This window comes from Euprymna scolopes, chromosome 3 (assembly GCF_053919585.1).
Source record: "Euprymna scolopes isolate OS-2025 chromosome 3, ASM5391958v1, whole genome shotgun sequence".
NCBI lineage: Eukaryota > Metazoa > Mollusca > Cephalopoda > Sepiida > Sepiolidae > Euprymna > Euprymna scolopes.
Window position 1 is genome coordinate 27,000,909 of NC_136484.1, and position 23,407 is coordinate 27,024,315.

Here is a 23,407-nt window from a genome sequence, read left to right on the forward strand (position 1 = left end):
TTTCCCTGCTTATCAGAGTTAAAAGATTTATTCTCTCATTTTGCAAATTTGATTATACTTTTCAGTTTATTTTTATAATAGTTTTATATCTATTATTTACAATCTAACTATATATCCTACAATTTATCTCCTTTAATCGGCAAACTTATAATAGCTGAATTTGAATGCATATCCAGGTTAGCTATTTTATATCACAAAAACTATTGATAATAAAATTAATAAACAAAAAAAACAAAAAAAAACGCCAATTATTCCATAAAATTCAAATATTTTCAAATAAACATATAAACTTTTTGAAAATCTGATGACTATGGTTCATTTGGAAACAAAACAAAAAAACCCCCATTTTTTTCATGGCAAAATTACGCTCTATTTTCATAACATTCTAACGACTGTGTCCTTTGAAAAAAAGAAAAAGAAAGTTATTCCATGTCATAAGCACATTGCACATTGTGAATTTAAACAGCTATGGTGTGTTCAAAGAAAGAAAACTGCCTTTTCACATCACAAACACTCCAAATTGATTTCTATTTCTTCAAATTAATCATTCCAACAAAATTTTGAAGTGTATATATATATATATATATATATATATATATATATATATATATATATATACTTCAAAATTTTGTTGGAATGATTAATTTGAAGAAATAGAATACAATTTGGTTGAGATTACTTTATCAATATTAATTCTTTAATATTTATAATATACTTTTGTTTTACCATCTTGGATCATTTTGGTAAATTTAATTGTAATTTTTATTTTATATATATATATATATATGAATGATTAATCGGAGTCGAGAATAAAAAAAATCAGAACTTTTGGAATTAATGCCAGAATTGGAAAAATCTTTGCTTATTCAGGAAAAATTTCTGCCTATTTAATTATCTTTTTTTTTCTTTTTTTTTTGATTTTGTTTAAAACAAAATCTTCCTTTGCTGGTAGTAAAGTAATAATAAAATATTTATCGATTTAAACTTTCAGTAAAATTAAAATCTATAGATCACCTTTCACAGGTGTGATTTGGGTTTGAGAAAATATATGTACATTTATTGTGTTTTTGGGGTAATTAAGACAAAATAACCATTTTATAGTTAAATATTTAGAGATTTATAAAGAATTGGAATCAGTAATTGTATCAGAATCAGGAATTTAGTGCAGATTCGGTAATTGTGTCAGAATCAGTAAAACTATTGGAATCGTCTCATCACATATATATAGGGTGGCCCACTTTACGGTAGCCCAGGAAAATGTAGTAGAGAGGAGGAACATCCTTTTATTGTTTTAATTTCCTGTAGTGTTATAAAAGATGCTGGAAGTGCTCCCTGTTGACATCTATGCATTTCTGGGCACGTTTAATAACGTTTGCAGATACTGCCTGTAGATCTTCTCTGGTGATTCTCCGGATAGCGTTGATAATGTTCTCCTTTAGTTGGTCTAGATTGTGAGGATTATTTGTATAAACTTTTTTGTTTTAAAGTCCCCCCCCCCGCCCCAAAATAAAAATCACATGATGACAAGTCCGGGGAACATAGTGACCATAACCCTTTGTTAATTGTTCTGATAGGCTTCTACAATCAACATTCTCTGCTGGAGCGAAAACACCATACTTGAAAAATTTCAAATGTTGATTTTAAGAAATTAGGATGCTTAATCTGAAAAAAAAAAATTGATTAGAGAAACCGGGATACTTTTCAGTGGGCCACCGTGTGTGTGTGTGTGTGTGTGTGTGTGTGTTTAATACAAAAAGTTTTCTAATCTGGAAACATATGTAATATATATGCAAAAGTTTTCTTTTTTGAATTCATCACACCTACATTGCCATTTAAAATGTTCCACTGTTTAATACAACATAACATTTTAAAATACAGTATATATAGTAGAGAGCAACAATCCAGACAACTATTTGTATGTTTAATTTTCATAGCTATTTTTTAAACAGTTTACAGTAAATTAATCATTGGTGTTATTCATTCATAATCTTATTTTCATATCTAAATAATTATTCAATAGTTTCATCAGAATTAGCAGTAATTATAGTAATTTAATAAAGAAAAAGGTAAATTGTTAAAACATTTCTGTAAATATTTTGTTTATTAATTTTTAAGGACGTAATTTAAATGAAAACTACTAGTTTTAAAATTATATGAATTTTTTCTTATTTATTAAAGACATCATAAAAATGATACTTATGGCTAGATCTATAATTTTTTTTACTTGTGTGTGTGCATGTGAATATAGTGTTGTAGTTCTATACAAATAAAACAACTTTTTTAATATTTTACTTTGCTTTATTTTCTATTTTTTTTCTTTTTACTTATCATTATTAGTAATTTTTTTAGTTGACCAAAAAAAAAAAAAAGAAAATGTAGAAGCAATTTATTCAGAGTATGCTGAAAGATCTAGTATAACCAGACAGCTCCTATTTTATTTCTTATAATTTCTGGCCTCAGCTGCTGAGCCGAATCTGTTCAGTAAAATTCCCCTTCAAAACTAGTATGTCTGATACCTTATTAGAGATGGGCTATAAAAGCAAGTCTGTCAGAACTTAATATTAATTTATTTTTGCCCTCTTTAGTATGTCTAGCAAGACATCCTGGAGTTAGAAGTAAAGGTGACCATGTTTCAGATGGAAAAAGTCTAAACATGTAGGTTCTTGTCTTCCGTTTGTCGAATTTTATTGTCACTTTTTTTTCCAATTGTATTCAACTTTCTCTTATAACGAATTTATTAACGAATACCTTGTCTAACATTATCGTCGTTTTGTTTTTCTAGCCCGGTTTGGATGAAGTGGTGAAGAAGTGTCGCAACAAAAATCTTTTCTTCTCAACTGATGTTAACAAAGCCATCTTAGAATCTGAGCTGATTTTCATCTGTGTTAATACTCCTACTAAAAACTATGGCTTAGGCAAGGTAAGCTCTCTTTTTTTTTTCTTTTTTTATCGAAATCGCTTCGGACAAGGCATGAAGCCACTTAATGTAAACAGCTAAAAAATACTTCAAAGTCAGAAACTAACCAACAGTAAGTATTAGAGGGGTATATCTTAACCTAGAAAACAGTAATTCTTCCCTCTGTCAGAAACATTGCTCATGGAATGTGAGGACTAAAGGACAAACCAAATGAAGTGAGAGTTATGAGTCTGCTCAAAGTAAGTTCATTTGTTTTATTCTGGTTTCATCATTAAATATTTTAATTAATATGTTCTGAACAGAAGCCCAGTTTTTGAAGGACTCTAGTCAATACTCATGTGCAGTTTGTAGAAAGGAGGGTAGGAACTGTGATATAATGCATCTACTGCATTCTATGGATGCACAGAAAGTGCAACAGAGTGCAAGGTAAGCTCACACCAGATTCAGGTGTAAGATGTTTAGGACTAGCACGCACAATTAAGGGCCACACTTACACAGAGGCAAGGACACCCTGAATATGATAAACCTCTTTTTGTTACCTAAGCAATATGCTGAGTGCTGGAGGTGGTTGTGAACTGTTTGACTATCAGTAAAAATAACTTGGGGAATATTAAAAAAAAACATCTAATATTAATATCCTGTGGCCATCTCAATTATTAACAGGAGTAAGTTCCATGATATATACTAGCATGGGTGCCCGGCATTGCCCGGGTATTTGGAGATGTATATGTTGAGCAAAAAAAAAAAAAAAAAAGTGGTCAATTTTTTTAACTTTGACCCCTATTATGACCCCTTAAACTTTAAGTTATTAAGTTAGATCCATGTCCAATGAACCTATATCTAAAATTTCAAGTGTTTAGACTGAAAGAACTTTGACCCATTAATCGCCAGATTTCTGGCCGAAAACCAATCACATCGATTTTCCCAAATCTCAGTATCCTGTATATCAAATTTCGAGTCTGTAGACTTAAAATTGATAGTTATTGCGTAGGGAAATGTACACACACAGACACAAATACACAGACAGACAGACACTTTCACTTTTATATATATATATATATATATATATATATATATACACAGTGGCCACTTATAAAACAGGCATCTGCCTTTTTTTTTTACAAGTATTTTAATGGTAGGTGCTCTGATGGACTATAAGTACTTGTATGTCCTCTACGTAAATACCCTTGACAAGCAGCAAAATCCCACCTCTACACAGTAGAGATCCCCAGATTCCAGAAAACCTTCTACTCTAATAGTTTCTTCCCTAGGACTGCTAGACTTTGGAATTCCATTCTGATATCATGCTTCTCTGACTGTACTGACATGCAGAAGTTCAAGTGTAATGTAAACAAACATCTTGCTGCTCAACTTCCTACATAGTATTTCTGCAAATTATGTCCCAGATAGTAGTCCCCTACATTAAAGTGGCACTGTAACTTGTTTGGAGTCAAAATGCAATAAAAAAAAAAATTTAAAAAATAATTTAAAAAAAATGGATGTGAAATTGTTATCTAAGTAGAACATAGAATGGATGTTTTATCGGAATGCATTTCACATGAAAATCACCTTTGTTACTTTATTGTGATTATTCTCAAGATGAGCTCTGTAAGAAGCATGATGCTGTATGGCAATGAGTGTTGGGCCTTTATTCAGATCTCATTTGCCTGATTCCAAAGAAATAGCAGGACAATGATTAGATGAATATGCAACATAAAGCAAGATCAGATCTAGAACATTAGGTCAAACAGTCTACTTAAGAAATTGCCTGTTCCAAATATTGATGTCCTATTAAGGGTAAACCATCTTTGCTATTATGGGCTTGTTGAAAGCAGCAAAGAGTATATCGGCACTTATAAAGACCGAAGCAATGTTGAGCCCAGTTAGTACTAAAATGGGAGATCATTTAGGACTTCCAGGTGATATATGTGCTCTCTGTTTATCTTGGCATTATGTCCAGTCATTCTGGACTTCTCCTTGCCACTGAACTTAAGCAGTGCTGATTCAGGAGAGGTGTGGTTGGGGATTTCGCAACCTTTGCCACATAATTACACACGCAGCTGCCCCTACAAGCGGTATCCTTTATCTTTCGAGACTGAATGGAGGCATTGATCAAGAGACCAAAGACTGGGTAGAAGAGAATATTATATATATATGGTAGCCCCTAGATCAAAGTAGCACTGTGCCTTGTTAGGGGTGAAAAAGCAACAGCGGTTCTACGCATGCGTCAGATGACGTCATGACCTGATTTGCTTTAAATAGTTGAAGAAGTGACTAAATTTCATGTACGTCATGTTAGCTCAGTTGGTTAGCACGTTGGGTCATTATCTAAACGTTTTGGGTTCGAATCGTGGTGTGAGATGTCTTCTTTTTTTTTTTTTTGATTGTTTAAATTTAAATAGTGAACCAGTGTTAGGTTTTCATTAATACCTCCACCTCCGACCACACACACCCAAAAACACCCGGGTACCCACCGATTTTTAAATTTTAATAATGAAACAGGCTTATTTAAGCCATTTTTCACGTGTTTTTTTTTTTTTTTTGGTTTTAATGTTCGTTTTTCTGTTTTCTTTTTTGTTTTTTTTTATTTTTACATTTAACATCGTTCGTTTGCCTTACGTCAGTTTTTTTTGCGTTTTTTTTTTTGTGTGTATGCATGTTCGCTTTTTGTGTATGTCCAAGAAAGACTTTTTTCAGAGAAGCGCTTGGTCAGCTCACAACTTCTTAAAACTTTTTATATCACATATAAATCATAATATCTCCGAGTGTTACGTTGTCGTATCATAAAATGAACGTTTGTTGTATATTGGTTGAAATTGGAATGGAGATGATATATTAAAACGTGTCTATTTATAAAAGATTGTTGCGTTTGATTATCTTATCAGAGTTAATGTCGTTTGTGTGTGTGATCGTCTAGTTGTCTTTCTGTTACATATGTTCATATGCTGTTAAGTGTGAATATGTGTGTGACATGTCATTTGAACATATCTTCTGCCATTTTGTTGGTCCATTTGGAAATTCTCGTCTGGGAGGGAGACTTGATACCTGTTTTTGGGGACGAAGATTTATTTCACACCAAGACAAGAAATTGGTTCTATAGTTTTTTTTATTCATCTTCCAGTTTGTTCACAGAAGTAAGGAAAGTGAATTTGGCCTGTGGTTTCTTTTTCTAGGTCTTATTTCTAACACGTCAGCGTTCGTCCCTCCTAGTGAAGGGGAGGAGAGAATGGCGAAGCCGTCTGCTCTCGTCCAAGTCGCAACCAAATCTCCTCGATTCAGCTAACCTGATCACATGACTCACACGCAATCAAATCAGCTGATCTTGACTTCCGGTCAACGTGTCTACACTATAACTCACACATCTCTCTCTCTCTCCATTCTCTAACACGAGTTAACAACAGAGCTCGCCCGTCTATTTAATTTGCTCGACTTGGGGAAGATAAATATTCAACAGTTTTCACTCGCCGCATGTGGATTAGGCCTTTTTGTATAATAAAAGCGACACTAATTCTGGCGGTATTTTTCCGGTGGCGATCGCTGGAAATGTCCGACCGAAAGCAATCAACTTTGATGAATGTGGAAATATTTTCCTTATATAAGACAATTGCTATTCAATTCGGACAAGGGGAGCTGGTCCCCCCCCCCCAACATCTTGGGAAAATAAAAAAAAAGCGTTCTCGCAGTAAATGAAATACTATCCCGCAGTCAAAGTTGACCTCATTAAGTCATTAAAACGTGCACCTGCCAAATCTAAGTAATTAAATAAATTCAAATGCATTTCCGTTAGTATGTCGCGGTGGCCCAATGGTTAACGTCACACATTTTTTTTTTCACACTTTAATTTCCTACTTTGCCTCAAGGGTTTGGATTCGATCCTCATACTCGCCTACCGAAACTTTTTTTTTTTTTTTTAATGTTTCTGATTGTGATTTCCAGAACAAACCTGAAAATGTCCGAAGCAGTTTGTGATTTGGAAGCTGCAAAAAAATGTAAAGACAGATGACACTAAAGTATATGACTGCAAAACCTATGGAGTACAGATTGTCTAGTATAATTTGAAATATTCAAAAGAAGCTTTAAGTGCAATATTTCTTTTTCCTATTATAGATAAATTGATATTCTTTATTAAATCTTAATATCTTGTTTAAAATCCTGAAATTGAAGTTCTGTAAGGAATTACCGAATAAAGAGGGTAAAAGTGTTTTTTTTTTTAATGTAAATTTTCATGTTAATGTTTATAATGCCTTTATCTTATGACACTTTTTTTTTTTTTTATAACCTGGAAAGACAATGTTCTTTAATATGATGTTGTGATTTACATTATTGCCATTGAACAAATTAAGGTATTGTCAAAAGCAGACTGTTTGGTAGAAAGCTTTCCTTCAAAATAACACGCGAAAATAAGGTTATCTAACCATTATGAAAACTGTAATATTGAAATAATTATCAATACATGGATGTAAATCTTACAAGAATCTATCATGTAACTGGTTTTTCTTCCATTGGGAACTTTTAAACATTTAAAAAGTAGATTCAAACAAAGGGTTATCATTTAATGCATTGTTGGTCAAATTTGAAATACAAAGTATCTGTCATTATTTTCATGGCAAGTACTCATCTGCGCTCCAATCTATGCCCCCCCCCCGCCAAACTTCCACAAAAAACAACTATCAACAATTTCCCCCACTTTCTGTGCCTAAATCTAAATGCAGATTCCATGAACAAAGCTTCTTTCCTAGAACTGCTCTCCTGTGGAACACTGTTCCACTGGTCTGCTTCCCAGCTGATTTCAATATGGTAGCCTTCAAGTCCAATGTAAACAAGTTCTTGTTGAGCCACCCCTTAAACAATCCAAATTCTACCCAATCTACACCATTAATAATTACTACACTACTACCTTCCATTCATTAACCCTTATCCATGAGTATCCTTTGGACTGTGATAAGTGGTGATTCCTTTGTTAAAAAATAAAATAAAATAAAAATGTTATAAAACATCAAAAATAAAATTCTTACAGCAATTAAACTAATGATGAATTTTTATAATGTGTATGAATATTTTTGCATACTCCATATACTTTCAAAATATATGAATCTGTTTAATTTACATAAACATTTTTAATTCAATATGGATAGTTGAACTAATATGGCCATTTCAGTGAACTATAGAAGTTTGGTCATTTTAACTGAAAATTTCTTGTTAAACTTGTATTGAACGTGTCTAAGCCGCATTCAATATGACTTTAAAGCTTGACGCACATGCAATAGCTGTTTATTTATGCATGCTTCATTTTAACAAAAATCATAGGAATGGGAAATGTGTGCGTGTGTGGTCCCAGTTGAGAAAGCTCAAAATTGCACAAAGGTAAAAATCTTATTGACCCAGTGCATTCAACCATGTGCTGCATGAAATTCATATTGCTTTCTTAGATGTATAAGACTTTAGAAGTCTTTATGATGTGGTGTTAGCGACACTCACACCTCAGGCTAATGATATACCAGAAATATACAAAGGCATGACGAAAGGGATGTTTAAGCAGAGATTTTACATGCACAACAGTTCCTTCAGGGCAAAAACAAGGATAAAGACAGCATTAGCCGCCTGAGTATGGCAACTAAAAGACAACGGAACACCATTCAACATTAAATGGAGGATCATAAAGAGAAGACCAGCATACTCACCAGCCTCAAAACATGCCAACTTTGTGATGCGGAGAAATACCACATTATAAAGACTATTAATGACCCTCAAAACACCTGTTTGAACGTACGCAGTGAGACCTTCAAAGCCTGTTCGCATAGGAGACAAGCGCTACTAATAAACTGGGAGGACCGAACAATAAACGAAGACCCCACCTAATAGGAATTTCTTCAAGAGTACTCTAGATGCAGTCACTTAACAGATAAATTAGTAAAGTGTGATGGACATTTAGGAAATTGTAAGTATAAATATTAAGTATAAAAATTAAGTATAAAGATGAAGAATATTATAACTACCTTAAAGAACACAACACATATAAATGACTTAGAAATTAAATAACCTGCACACCTATCCTCAACTATTTAAAATATTTAAAACAAAAAAGGAAAAAAAAGAAAATAAATAAGATAGATTAATTACCTCCCTTGGACTAACTGAAACATGGATTATCTCTCCTTAATGAGAAAAAGGAAGGGAAATTGATAAGATAAATTATCTCCTTTGCACCAACTAAATTTAATGGAAGGCAGACTGGAAACCATGCAAAAACAGAACAGTACATATTTACTAAAAAGTAAAAAATAAAAAATTAGAAAATTCATATTAGAATAAAATAAAATATACAAAGAAGGAATAAGCTATAGTTAAATAAAAACAAACATCATTATATAAAAAAATAAATAAATAAATGCGGGCCTGGAAAATTTTTCCTCGGACAGAAACAACATGGCTGACGAAAGCCGAACATCGTTTGTGTTGCCATTAACTGGTTCCCTTTATGTTATGGCTTGAAACCGACGGTACCAATGTTTTTCTGAACTTCTGTATAATTAAATAAATAAATATTAAGCTCTTATATCGAAAAAGTTTTTCTTTGTAATCTAGCACTTTGTTGGAAAAATTAGTGATAATGTAGTTTTACTAGTTTTTTTCTATTGCAGCCAATTTTGAATGACAAATTGACTTATCTCCTTGTTTTCAGTTAACTTCTGTTTAAAATTAGAAAATGGATTGAGAATATATGATAGTGATTTTTTTTTTTTTTTTTGTAAATAGTTCTAGCAGATGTACTCAATCGTTGTAATTTTTGGATTCTTTAATTTTATTTTAACATGACACGTCAATACATAGTAATTTTTCGATACAAAAAAATGCATTTTTTTATCCAATTATAATGCTCAAGTACCGTAAGTGTTTATTTTACCAACAAAAAGCAGAGAAAGAGTGATCCCATTCTTATTGTTAAAACAGCATGATAGGTTATATAACCTTGGTAATCAAACTATAGAAAAGTCAACTGAGTTAGAAAAAAAAGGAGTGGAATGTATGATTTAAATTATTTTACTTGACTCGGATCAAAAGGATTTATTTATGTTTCTGTTAATATCTGGATAAAAACTGCTAAAGAAAAGAAAAAAAAATAGATGTACGTTGTACAATCCCATTTGAATATTAATAATAAAAAAATAGATGTACGTTGTACAATCTCATTTGAATATTAATAAAAAAAAAAATAGATGTACGTTGTACAATCCCATTTGAATATTAATAAAAAAAAATGTTAAATTACAAAAAAGTTTCATTTCATTATTATTTTTGCTTTTATTTATTTTTCTAACATTGGCAAAATGTTTATTTTAAATACAATAGAACTCCGGGATACAGCATTAATCCGTTCCGGGGTTGGGAGCGTAAGATGAAATCACAGCATGACCATACAAAAACTGCTAAATTGAGTAACTGGTAAAACCAAACAGGAAAATCATGTAAATAAAAATAAATTTATTGAACTTAAGGAGTAAGTCGATGAAAAAAAATTCTGACTCCAACTCCTAGTACTCTTAGAAATCCGACTCTGACTCCAGCTAAAACCTCTGACTCCCTCTGATTCTGCAACCATAAGTGGTAGTGTAGTAATCATTGATGTTGTAAATTAGGTAGAATTTGATTATTTATGAGGATGGCTCAACAAAAACTTGTTTACATTAGATTTGAAAGCTACCATTCAATTGGGAAGCAGGCCAGCAGAACAGTATTCCACAGGCAGGCAATTTTGGGAAAAAAGCTTTGTTTATGGAATCTGAATTTAGATTTAGGCACAGATAGTGCGGGAAATTGTTTATAGTGGTTGTAACTAATCGAGTGTTTTTTTTGTGAGAGTTTCGTAAGGGAAGCATAGACATAAATTCAGATGAGCACTTACCATGAAAATAACAGTAGAGCAAAGACAGGCTTGCATGTCTCTTCTGTGGGAAAGATGTTGCAGGGAAGAGAAAAGAGCATCATCTATTAGGTTTTGAAGCCGGTTTTGAACTCTATCAAGACTGGACAGTGCTCCATTTTAGGGTGTACTTGGCTTTTATACAGATAGAGGATTGCATCAGCTATGAGATACTTACTAGGGTGATAGATGATCCAACCATTTTTCCAGCGATCTTAGCAACGTGTTCCATTTCATATCAGGAGTGAATTGTAAGTAAAAACACTATGTAGTTACGTGTCATTTTGAAATTAGTAAAAATTTGAAAAGTTAGAAAAAATGATTGTGTCAAAACAGAATTACAAAAAAAAAAAAAAAAATGCAGTTTTACCAGTTTCTTCTGTTGCAGCCAATTCTGAATGATAAATTGACTTATCTCCCTTGTTTTCAGTTAACTTTTGCGATTTAAAATTAGAAAATGATGAATTGAGAATATATAAGTGATTTTTTTTTTTTTTTTTCTGTAAAAATAGTTCTAGCAGATGTACTTAAACATTGTAATTTTTGGATTTTTAAATTTTATTTTAACATGACACGTCAGTACATAGTAACTTTTTGATATAAAAGAATGCATTTTTTATCTAATTATAATGCTCAAGTACGGTAAGTGGTTCTTATTTTACCACCAGAAAGCAGCAAAAGAGAGTGACCCCATCCTTATTGTTAAAACGACATGATAGGTTAGGTTAGTGCAAAAATGTTGTTTTTTGATGTTCAACTTGTATATAAAAAACATTATTTTTGCACCAAACTAATATAACCTCGGTAATCAATCAACTGAGTTAGAAAAAAAGGAGGGGAATGTACATGGTTTAAATTATTTTACTTGACTCGGATCAAAAGGATTTATTTATGTTTCTGTTGGTATCTGTTTAAGAAAATAGATGTACATTGTACAATCCCATTTCAATATTAATAAAAAAAATGTTAAATTACAAAAAAAAAAAACAAAAAAAACCCCAATTCGTTTTATTTTTGCTTTTACTTTTTTTTTTTTTATTTTCTAACACATCGGCAAAACCTTTTTTATTTTAAATACAGTAGAACCTTGGGAAATGGCATTAATCTGTTCCAGGGTTGGGTGAAATCACCATATGGCAGAGCTTAAGCAAAATTTTATACAGTACATATTAAAAATTAGTAACAAAATACAATGCCGTATATAATACACATGTATATAATCAAATAACATAACACTGTAAGGTGGGGACAAATACCATAACCAGGGTCCAGAAAAACATCATATTCCACATCATAACCTGAAAAAACTGTATCCCGGGGTTCTACTGTATTACCTTTTAATATAAGTATGCTGTGTGGAAGTGAAGCCTTAGCAGTGAAGATTGAGTATATTTTTCCTCGAGAAAGGATGTAAGAATGATATGAATGTCTGAGTTTTAATGATAGGTTTATATCAAATAACCTCAGGATGCAGAACAGAAGATTTTGTCAGTTTGATCACGTAGAGTTCTTGGATTAGTAGAGATTGAATAGAAAGGTTATTTGGCAGAGAAAGAACACAGAAAATGTGAGAGCAAATGAATGGATTTGAGATAGAAAGATCAATGAAAACCTGGCCCGCGATAGGTTAGTTTGGAAGTTAACACCTGCCAGCATCGAAAGCAGACATTAAGCTGCTGCTGCTGCTGTGGAAATCCGGTTTTAAAAGCGCACAAATTACGATTTCATGTATTGAAATTATGGATTATGATTATTTTTGAACAGAAATGACGAACAGCAGTTCTCATTAGTAAAGTAAGTTTTACTGTATACAATTATGTGTAACATGATAAATGTTCATAAAGAAATAATACAGTGAAACAGCCTTGCACTTTTGTCGTCAAGCCAATAATGATGGGTTGTTGAAAAATAATACACGACTTTAAAAATCAGGAAAACAAAACAAAAAGCAATCTATTTGCTTCGATTATATAGTCCAGCATGATATATGGTAAGAAAATGCACACAATGTACAAACAAGTTCGACAACAAAAGAATTTGTGATTATAATCTAGATTTTCGTTTTTTTTTTTTTTTTTTTACTTTTTGAGTTCTTCGTCTTCACAGATGAGACAATGATGGCAAGCAAGATGTAGTTCCTTCTGATTAATTTTTTTTTTCTAATTTAAAAGCCCCCCCCCCTCCCTTTTTGTCTCTGTTAAAAATCGCTTCTTATCTGCTTAACCACATCTAATTATCCAACCAAATGAACTGCAGAAACCGGAAGTTAAAATAGAAAAAAAAAAAAAAGCAGACAATTTTGACTGGAGCCCAATTTGTTTTTTGCTGTGTTTTTATTATCATTGTAAAATAAGTTTTAAGATTAACGCAGACTATCTATTCTTATTGTAAGCAAGTTCCTAATCTAACTAACAATGTCCTCTGTATGATATTGCACTACATCTCGTGGTGAGGTTTTAATTCAGAAACTTTAAGTAGCAATACCCATCGTGTTTTTTTTATATATATTTGTTCACAGGTATAGAAAATAAAACAAAACATGCACTGACATTTTTTGTAAATATTAGTTGTATTGAGGGCGGGTGTGGTTGGGTGGGTGGGTGACACTGTCGACTTTTTATACACTAAGGTCAACATCTGCATTCTGCCAATGCCGAGTTCTCAGTTGATGTCATCTCATCTCAGTCTCCCAAGGTTTTCCTAACCTGGTCCAAGCTATGATCTGCTTTTGATTGTCCAACATGTAACGCTTGTCAACTGTCCTCAACTGGACTGTCATAAAACGTTGCAAACACTAAACTCTGCAAACTGCTGCTAACCGTTGTAAAACTCCTTGAAAATCCTAAAACTAACTCTAAATATATGTACATTTTATTTCCATCATCTGTCACACCTTGATTACAACCTCATCTCATCTCTCCTTTGTGTGCATTAGTGAACAACTTCCTATACCTTTGTTTTTCCACCAACCCTATTTCTTATACTTTTTTCCATTTTGATGAACTTATGTTTTCTTATTTTCTGTTATATTTCGTTTTTACTTTCTTCCTTACTTAGCACTTGGCAGAACCTCAATTGTATTACACAGAAAACAGCAATTCTTTCTTCTTTGTCAGAAACATTGCCTGTTGAATGAGTCAATATAGTGAAATTCTTAAAAATAAACTCAACTCCCACTTTCTACTCTTTGCAATTATTTAAATAAATTTGTTTTTTTGGTTTGTCAAGTGTAAGTTTGAAATTGTATTTTTATTGTTAAATGAGCAAATTGAATAGCTGACTTCTAAAAATATTAATTCTTTTTAATAGTTATCTCCCTTTAGTTTTTTATTAGCATGAAACATAATAGGTCCTGCACTGTCGACCAAGCTCCAACCCCTGTCCTATCACCACAATGTTAGATCCCTGTATTTGTAAAACAAGTACTTTAATTGAATGTGCTGCAACAAACTTGTAACATTAGTGCCCTCTTGATGTAAATACTCCTGACTAACCTGACAAGCAACAAAATCCCACACCTTCACTGTAGAGGTTCCTCAACACTGGAGAGCCTTCTACTCTGAAAGTTTATTCCTTCTGTTAGACTTTGGAATGCCTTCCCTGTATCCTGCTTTCCGGACTATATTAATATACAGAAATTTGAGCATAAAGTGATCAGATCTAGCTGCCCAACTCCCCATTTAGAGTAACCCTGTATGCATAGTCCATAATTCACAATAAAACAAAACGTAAGGATACATAAATTATTATATTCAATTTTAGCTGTTAAATGAGTCAAAGAGTATTATATTTAGTCACAACTTTTTTCTCTTAAAATATATAAATATCTGTCCATTCTACTTTTTCTGGGAAACTTCTGGACCAATCTAGCTGAAATTTTATATGAGCCTTTATGATAAGGTGCAGTGAACTAAGTATTATGGTATCCATTTGATGCACAGTTAGGAATAGTTAGGAATTAGTATATAATGCAAAAATGAGCACAAATTTAAGTATTCAACTATCATTTGGTATAAAGCATTCATTCTAAGTCAATGAGCTTATAATTTAAAATTAAAATTGTTTCACTAGAAAAAAACGACAGGATTCTATTTTCATTTGATGATGTTTGATGAAAACCAGTTTTCTATTTTTGTTGCAGACCATCTACTAGTTGGCCAGTTGTGGACAAATCCCAAAAGCGATGAGCTTTCTATTATGTCTGAAAGTGACACAATGTTCAACAAGCGAGATTGGAGATGCACCACTGTACAACTCATGCTCTCTACCGATCCAAGTTATGATCACGGGACCATTGCCAGCACCCTCAAAATGCATCACTGAATTGTCACAAATAACAGGGATGTGCCCAAAGTGTCTGGCCACGGTTATGGTCTTCATTGTGGTTTCAAATGAGGACTACATCATGTCACTTCACATCTTCGAAGTCAGCTTGAAAGCCAACATCAAAGTGTACCTGGATGTGCTGAAGAGTGTGGTGATCCCTTGGTGCAATCAGATGGCTGATAGCAGACCCTGGGTGTGGCAATAGATCTTGGCACTGGCCCACAAGTCCAAAGAGACCCAGGTTTGGCTTCAGAAGGAGTGCTCTGACTTTGTACCCTTCTCTCACCGCCCCCTCCCCTTCTCCTCTGACCTGAATATGCTGAACTACTTAGTTTGGTCATATGTTGAGAATATCACCAACATGACCTCTCACAACACCATAGTCATCGGCTGAGTATTTGGCAGTCCCGCCAGCGCTTGTGAAAAAGGCATGCTCAAGTTTTGGGACCTGTATCAAGGCAGTGATTGAGGCTGAATGCAGCTACATTAATGTCAGCACTACTACATGATAAAGTTACCTGAACTGATTTTTTCAATGAAAGTTTTTACAAAAAGCTGTAGTGTTTTCTTTAGAGGTGACACTGTTATCGTTCCACCCTCTGTGTGTGTGTGTGTGTGTATATATATATATATATATATATATATATATATATATATAGAGAGAGAGAGAGTGTCATGTCATGTCATGTCATATACTACTGGTACCATGTAACTCAGTATTACCTGCTTCATGGTCGGGTCACCGGCGACTAAACTGGTCACCCCCATCAGACTTGTTTGGTGAGGAGGGTGGCTAGTCTCCCTGAAGGATTAAAAACAAGACCTTTCAAAGGGCGAATAAACCCTTTTTCGGGGTCAACGGCCAACTAACACCGTGTGTGTTTGTGTGTATATGTGTGCTGGGTTGGAGAGGGCTCCTGTAAGCCGTGGTGAAGGCAACCTTTTTAGGAGAAGCAAATCTCTGATTTAAAAAACCATTAAGCGGGAGACCAGTACCTGCATTAAGCTGGTCTGCAGTTTAACTTGTTGGTGGCTATCTTGCTCTTGCTTGTTGCTGGATCTCAACATTTTGAACAGAGAGAGAGACTTAGCTGTCGTACAAAGCTAAGACTCTGTAACATCATCTGTGTATAAATACTCCCTCAGGCATTTGACTATAAAAATGGTCCTGTGGCAATGAAAAAGTTGTGACGTGTGGAGGTATGAAATGCTGAAGCATGTAATAATTGATCTCAATGACAGTCTTCAGTGTCATGCCTGCTTGAGTGTGTGAATTCACCGGTAGGACTAAAAAAAAAAAAAAAAAAAAAAAGAAGTCATTTTTAGGCTCATGGACTTTAAGTATCTGAGGGAGTGGCGCTCGTCTGACAAGACGTTGCAATCATCATATATATATATATATATATATATAGAGAGAGAGAGATACTTTTTTTAAAAAAATTTTTTACGGATAATTTCTTTGGTTTCTGAAGAGTCTATAGTTTCCACTTTTTCCTAGAAATTTAACTGACATTTTTTATGCCAGCTGCATATTATTTATTGCTTGAAATAGTGTAAATAAATTGAAAGTATTTTCTCTGAAAAAGGAGCTGCAATAAAACATGGTTACGTTCGTGTAATAAAAGTCTACGTTGTAAGTCGGGGACGATTTTCAAGTGTGTCTTGAATTGTAATGTTGTAATGAATTATGTTTATTGTTTTTGGTCATCGGTCCCCATTTCCAAATCTATTTTACTTATTAAACTGTTTTCTAAGTTTAAGGTTATCTAAAATCCTACCAAAGAACACGTGATTGTAAGTTTGAACCCATAAAATGTACTTAGTCATGGAGGTGCAGAGGTTATAAGTATGAATTATGGAGTCTCCATTTCTTAAAGTTCAGTTGGGTTTATTGCATTACTTTCAATCTATCCTTGTGGATTAAATAAAAAGTTTGGTTTGAAATCGCATATTCCCACGTTTGATAAGGTGCATCTGAAGATCATCGGAGGTTACATCGGCCGAAATGTAAGAATAACATTCAAGATGAGAATGGTAATCCAAATAATTCCACTTTTATTTTTTTTCATATTTGGTTACCTGTGATAAACCAGGTTTCTTTTAATTATTGTTAAGCTTAAATTATTCTGGCTTTTGGGTTTTCAAATATGTTTCCTTTTTAACACGTTCTAGTAACACATACTAGACCAGGCATGTCAAACATGCGGCCCATCCTAGACATGCTTGTGACCCGCAAGCACAAATAATCTGCTTTTCTACCACAACTCATTATCAGGGGTTTGGTATAGTTATTTTCTTTCACAAAATCAACAAAAAAAATTTCAAAGAACAAAATTGACTAATCAACATTTGTCATTTCCTATTACACAGAAATTTCAACCACACATACAAGAAATTGTCAATAAAGAGATGTCAAGCCTCTGGGGGCAAAACAGTGAAAATCTGAATTCTTGTTGATGAGTGTCAATTTCGAATTTATGTATAATGCATTTTTTTGCTATTCTATTGAAATAGATGAAGATCGTAAAAATTTCCGTTATGTTCTTTTGTTGAACTACTTGAATTTGTTCGTATGTTTCTAAATTGAAAAAAAAAAAAAATAGCAAACACTTTTCTTCAATGTGTGTGGCCCCCATGATAATACAGATCGACTAGTATGGCTCTGAGGAGACTTTTGAGTTTTACATGCCTGTACTAGACCACATTAGGACATTAACAGTCATTCTTTTAGTAACTGCAGAAGACCCTCACCCATTCATGATTCATTGTTTACAGCCTTGCACATTTTTATAATTTCTGCAATTTCGTGCACTTCTTGGGCTTTTTAATTTATATATTTGTTTTGTTTAGCAGAAAAATGCACACCTTCATCCTAACTGCTAAATATTAAAAAAAAAAAATAACAATGTCAGTTAAGAGCTTTCGTTTCTCCTTCCAGCTACTTGGCTGCAAACAATGTGACGTCACAAGCCTATTTATGTATAAGAGGCTAAAAAGCTGTTTCTCTTTCTGAATGTTTGAGATGAGGAGTGAATATTTATATTCTTTGAATTACTATTCTCATCTTGAGTTATTTTCACATTTTGTTTGATGTAACCTCCAAACCTTTTTCAGGAGTATCTTGCCAAACTTTAATCTTTCTGTTGAACTCCGAAATCTTATATATATATATATATAAGATTCCAGAGTTTTATATATATATATATATATATATATATATATATATATATATATATATATATATATATTATTAGTAATAATATGTAATAATAAATTGTGATAAGTAGTAAGATTGCACGTCTAGAAACAAAATAGATCTAAGCCTCCTAAAACTCATTATTCCTGATGGAACGAGAGCATGCTACCACTTTGAAGTAAATAAAGGGTTCCATTCGAAATTTTGTCCAAATTTCTGAGTTCAACTGAAACGTTGGGAAAATGATACTCAAGATGAGAACAGTAGTTCAAAGAGTCCAAATAATGCGGATAACTAATCCTCATCTCAAAAATTCAGAAAGTTAATTTAATAATGCTAATAATATACAGTGGCCATAAAATTCGATTTGAAATTAATTGCTATCTAAGTAGAACATATACTGAATTTTTTATTGGAGTGCATTTCACGTGAATATCACCTTGTGATTATTATTTAAACAGGAATACTGTTGAGAAAGGTATTTTTTCGCAACTATGACTAAAATAGCAACTTTTGTGCAATTACTCGTATACAATGAAATAAGTATTATTTTGGTATTAGATAACTCTGTAAAGAGTTAATTTTGTCATAAAACACAAATCAAACCAATCTGCTTTCGTTACATTAGCTTGTCATGGTAAGGGATGCTCCTGAAATCACAGTCCCAACCAACTTCATATTTATTATCATTTAACAAACTTTTTTCAGAGTTCTTCAAAAACACACATTTGATAATTTGAATTAATTTTTTTCAAAATGAGAAAAAAATTAGTTTTTATTTTTAATATAACAATTAATTTTGTTTTGCAATATTGTTTTATTTCTTGGACACATTTAGTATTTGTATTCGGATGTTTTTTTTTTTTTTTTTTTTTTTTTTTTTTTCTTTAGAGAGACTGACTTGATTTTCCACAAATTGTGATCTATTTCTAAATTGCAAGTGATAAGGCAGATTTCTTTTCCTTTCTTTACGGTCACATTTAACAGATAAATACATTTGTAATGAAACTGAAAATGCTAATGTTTATCTATGAATAAATGAAAGATGGTGTTTCATGTTTATAACAAAATTATAAATGAAATGTTTATCATTTTTATATTAAAGTTTCAAGTATTTCAAGTAGTGAAATTTGCAAAGCGATCGCGAGTTAGCAAGGCCGGCTAGTGTGTGTGTGTGTGTGTGTGTGTGTATATATATATATATATATATATATATATATATATATATTTTTTACATGAAGGTCACCACTTATCAAGGCCTAAAGGCCACTCAGGGATAAGGGTTATTGCGTGTACAGTAATCAATAAGATAGTATTGTAGTAATCATTAGTATTGGGGTTTTTGATAGAGTGTCTTACTTAAGGGGGCGGTTTGTCAGGAGTTTGTTTATGTTGGACTTGAAGACGTCCAAGTTGTAGTCAGGTGGGAAACAGGCAAGCAGCAGAAAGTTCCACTGCCGTGCAGTTCTAAAAAAGAAGCTTTGTTCATGGAATCTACGTTTGGATTTAGGCACAGATAAAGAGTGGGGAAAATTATTGACAGTAGTTTCAGCCAGACGGGTGTTTCTCGTGAAAGATTGGCGAGGGGGGGGGACGAGGGATTGGAGAGAAAATTCTAATTGAAAATTTATTCAAATTTTCAATAAGAACATTATAAACCTGTAAGAAAGGTATACAAAATTTTAATTATTCGACAGGCAGTAAAAATAAACAAGAAAGACTTTATTCCGCAGAATTTTGAAAAATGCAATTCTTCTCATCAGAGGAAAGAGGTTTGCAAAATATACAATAAATTTTGCAAGTGAATGCATTGAAATAAACTACAAATATGAAATGAATCATATTTGCATAAAAAAAAGCTATTAAACAGTTAATGAAAGTTTATAGGGATTCAATATGATTAAAAAAGCAGGAAACGGGGGGGGGGGAAAGGATATGGTAAAAATCCAATGAATAAGAAGGTAAAATCCAGAATAGGATAAATCCAAATATAAAAACCAATGAATTTAATGAGTGCTCGATGAAAAGAGCAAAATATACTTTTATTTAATTTCAAGTAAACAATTTATATAGTCACGACAAAGACAGGTCAATGTTTCGATCAATTAATGACTATCGGGTGACCCAAATTTCATGAGAAATATCTTAAATCAAGGATTATGTTTTTCTTGAAATAAGAACTTTGGGCCACTCGATGAGATCATTTATTGACCGAAACATTGTCTTCGTTGTGACTGTGTAAATTCTTTACTTGAAAATAAATAAAAGTAAGGGAAGACTTAATATTCAAGTGATGAAAGAGAAAGAAAGAAAAAAGTCAGTTGACTGGTTTTGCCTTCACTCATCAGGAGCTGTATCGAGGGATTTTTATTAAGGGAAGGGGAAAAAAATCAAGGAGAGTTTTTTTCCACTTTTAATAAGAATCTCTTTATACAGCTCTTGTTGAGTGAGGGTTAAACCGGGCGGCTGATATTTTTTCCCTTCTTTCTTTTATCACTTTTAATCATAAATATTACGAAAATAAGTCTTCTCTTCCTAATTGCGATATTGAAATTTTGTGCTCCCCAAAAATCATGAAATATATATAGAACTAGCGGGGGGGGGGGGTTGTAAAATACGCTTAAATGTGATATTTTAATTTGTCCAGATTTCATATATATTATTATATAGTTGTGATTTCAAAAGTAAAAAAAAACAAGAGTATTTGCATGTCATCAGCTAAAATTGAAACCGAAAGCAAAACTGTAGCATTCAAAGCTGGTGACGTTACCACTGTACCACGCATATGAACTGATTAAAAATAAACTAAGATGAATGTACAAAATGTATAATGATTTTCTTTTTCAATTTTGACACATTTTTGACCCCTTAAAAACTATTTTAACCGGCTCAAGACCCATAAAAGAACGGTCCATTAAAAATCCAATCACTTGAGGTTTCTAGTGCTCTGTGACTTTTAGTTTCAGAGGAGATAATTTGAAAATATGGAGACAGACAGACAGACATATAGCCTTTTATATATTAGATTTTTCAAGTATTATGAGATACATTTTATAAGTTCCTGATGTGATAAAAGTATGGTTGGTATTGGGAATAGAGCATTATTATAGAAGAAAATAAAACAAACGTTAAATTACATGCGTTACAGGTTTATTCAAATAGTAAAGGATAGAATAGTTTATATATAAAAAAGAAAAACTCTGGTAGCCATGTTTTTTCAAAGAAACATATTTCTCCATTTGAAAAAAAATTATTTAATATGCATTGGTTTACATTATTAATTTGAAAAAAAAAAAAATGTAAAAATATTTATCAATCGTTTATGAGTCCGGAAAGAATAAGTTTGTTAAACTGAACTGAAAATCTTTCTAATAATTAATCACCAGATGAATTATGAGGTGTCGAACGCTACCATCCATTGCAATATTGAAATATAAAAGATATAATTGGATTAAAAAAAAGGTAAAAGACAGTCAAACATAAATATATGTAAATTATGTCTCAAACACGTCTTCCTTGATATTATTGCATATATGATCTAATTTGTTCAATCCATTGTAACATGAAAGTAGTCAAATACTTTTATGAAGAACAACTCGAAGAAAACGTTATTTTAACTTATCCATGAGCAAGTTTAAAGTAAACTAAATACAATTTTTATTTAATTTTTTTTTATCACTGTTGATCGGTGCTGTTTGTCAGTGATAAATGTTTTGGTGAATAGATAATTACATTTTTATAAAGAGATAAAACCGCAACCACTAGTTCAACTCTCTTTCTTGATAGTAATGCGCACATTGAAGATAATATAAAATGATGATTGCTCTTATTATAAACTGATGTGCCTCAGTGAGATTTATGAAAAATCTTGTAAATTTCGATTTTACGTTTAACATTTTTTTTTAGGTTTAAGGTATGTTGAATATTAATTTACTCCATAGGAGTCATTTTTATATAAGTTTTAGATTTTTTTTTTTCTTGGTTGGAGTTGGCGTTTTAGAAGCCTTGAAGTGATCTCAATTCTTGTAAACTGATAAGTTAGGATCAGTGATTGTCGTTCTTGATTAGACCAACATTACAATCATAAGTATTAAGGTTTTTTTTAATGTCTTTGAACCAATTATGTAAATATATACAGCTGTTACAGCTGAAATTAATTTTTTTATTATTTGTTCTTTAAATCATTTTATTTCATTACGTGTTTCCTTTATTACAAAACATTGGCAGATATTCATTCACTTTGTGTGTCAGATTGATTAAAAAAAAAAACAGATTCTGTTGTATGTTTAAAATCTGTTTATTTTTGTCTGGAAACATTAATCACTCTTGCTTACTTCTTGCACAACTACAGGGTGGAACGATAAAGTTGTCGCCCTAAAGAAAACAACACTACATCTTTATTTTTAGACTTTTATTGAAAAAAAATCAATTTTGGTAACTTGATTATGTAGTAGAGCTGACATCTATTCAATGTAACCGCCTTGATATGGGTCTGGAACTGGGAGCATGCCCTTTTCACAAGCGCTGGTGGAAACTCAGTGAATATACTCGGTGGATGGCAATGATCAGGCGGATTTTGGTGATGTGGGAAGTCATGTTGGTGATGTTCTTGACATATAACCAAACAAAGTAGTCTAACAGGCTCAGGTCGGGGAGGGGGGAGATGCCAGTAAGAGAAGGGTAAAAAGTCGTAGCACACCTTCTGAAGCCAACCCTATGTCTCTTTGAGCTTATGGGCCAGCATCAAGTTCTGCTGCCACACTTAGAGTCTGCCAGCAGCCACCCGATTGCACCAGAGGATGACCATACTCTTCAGCACATCCAGGTATACTTTGGGGTTGACTTTCAAACCAACTTCAAAGATGTGAAGTAGCATGATGTAGCCCTCACTTGAAACTACACCAAAGACCATAACCGTGGCCGGAAATCTTGTTTTTATCACCCTGGGCACATCCCTGTTATTCGTGGTAATTCAGCGATGCATTTTGAGGGTGCTGGCAATGGTCCTGTTGTCATAACTTGGATCAGTAGAGAGCATGAGTTGTAC

The 23,407-nt window shown here is 32.7% G+C and overlaps 1 protein-coding gene across 1 annotated transcript in view; it reads left to right on the top strand.

Moving 5' to 3' along the window:
- LOC145260730 (UDP-glucose 6-dehydrogenase-like) overlaps positions 1 to 23,407 on the top strand; it is a 235,275-nt gene that overhangs the window by 120,774 nt on the left and 91,094 nt on the right. The window contains exon 3 of the mRNA XM_080119102.1: positions 2,783 to 2,920. Within this exon, the coding sequence (XP_079975228.1) occupies positions 2,783 to 2,920 (138 nt within the window). The remainder of the gene's footprint in view (positions 1 to 2,782; positions 2,921 to 23,407) is intronic.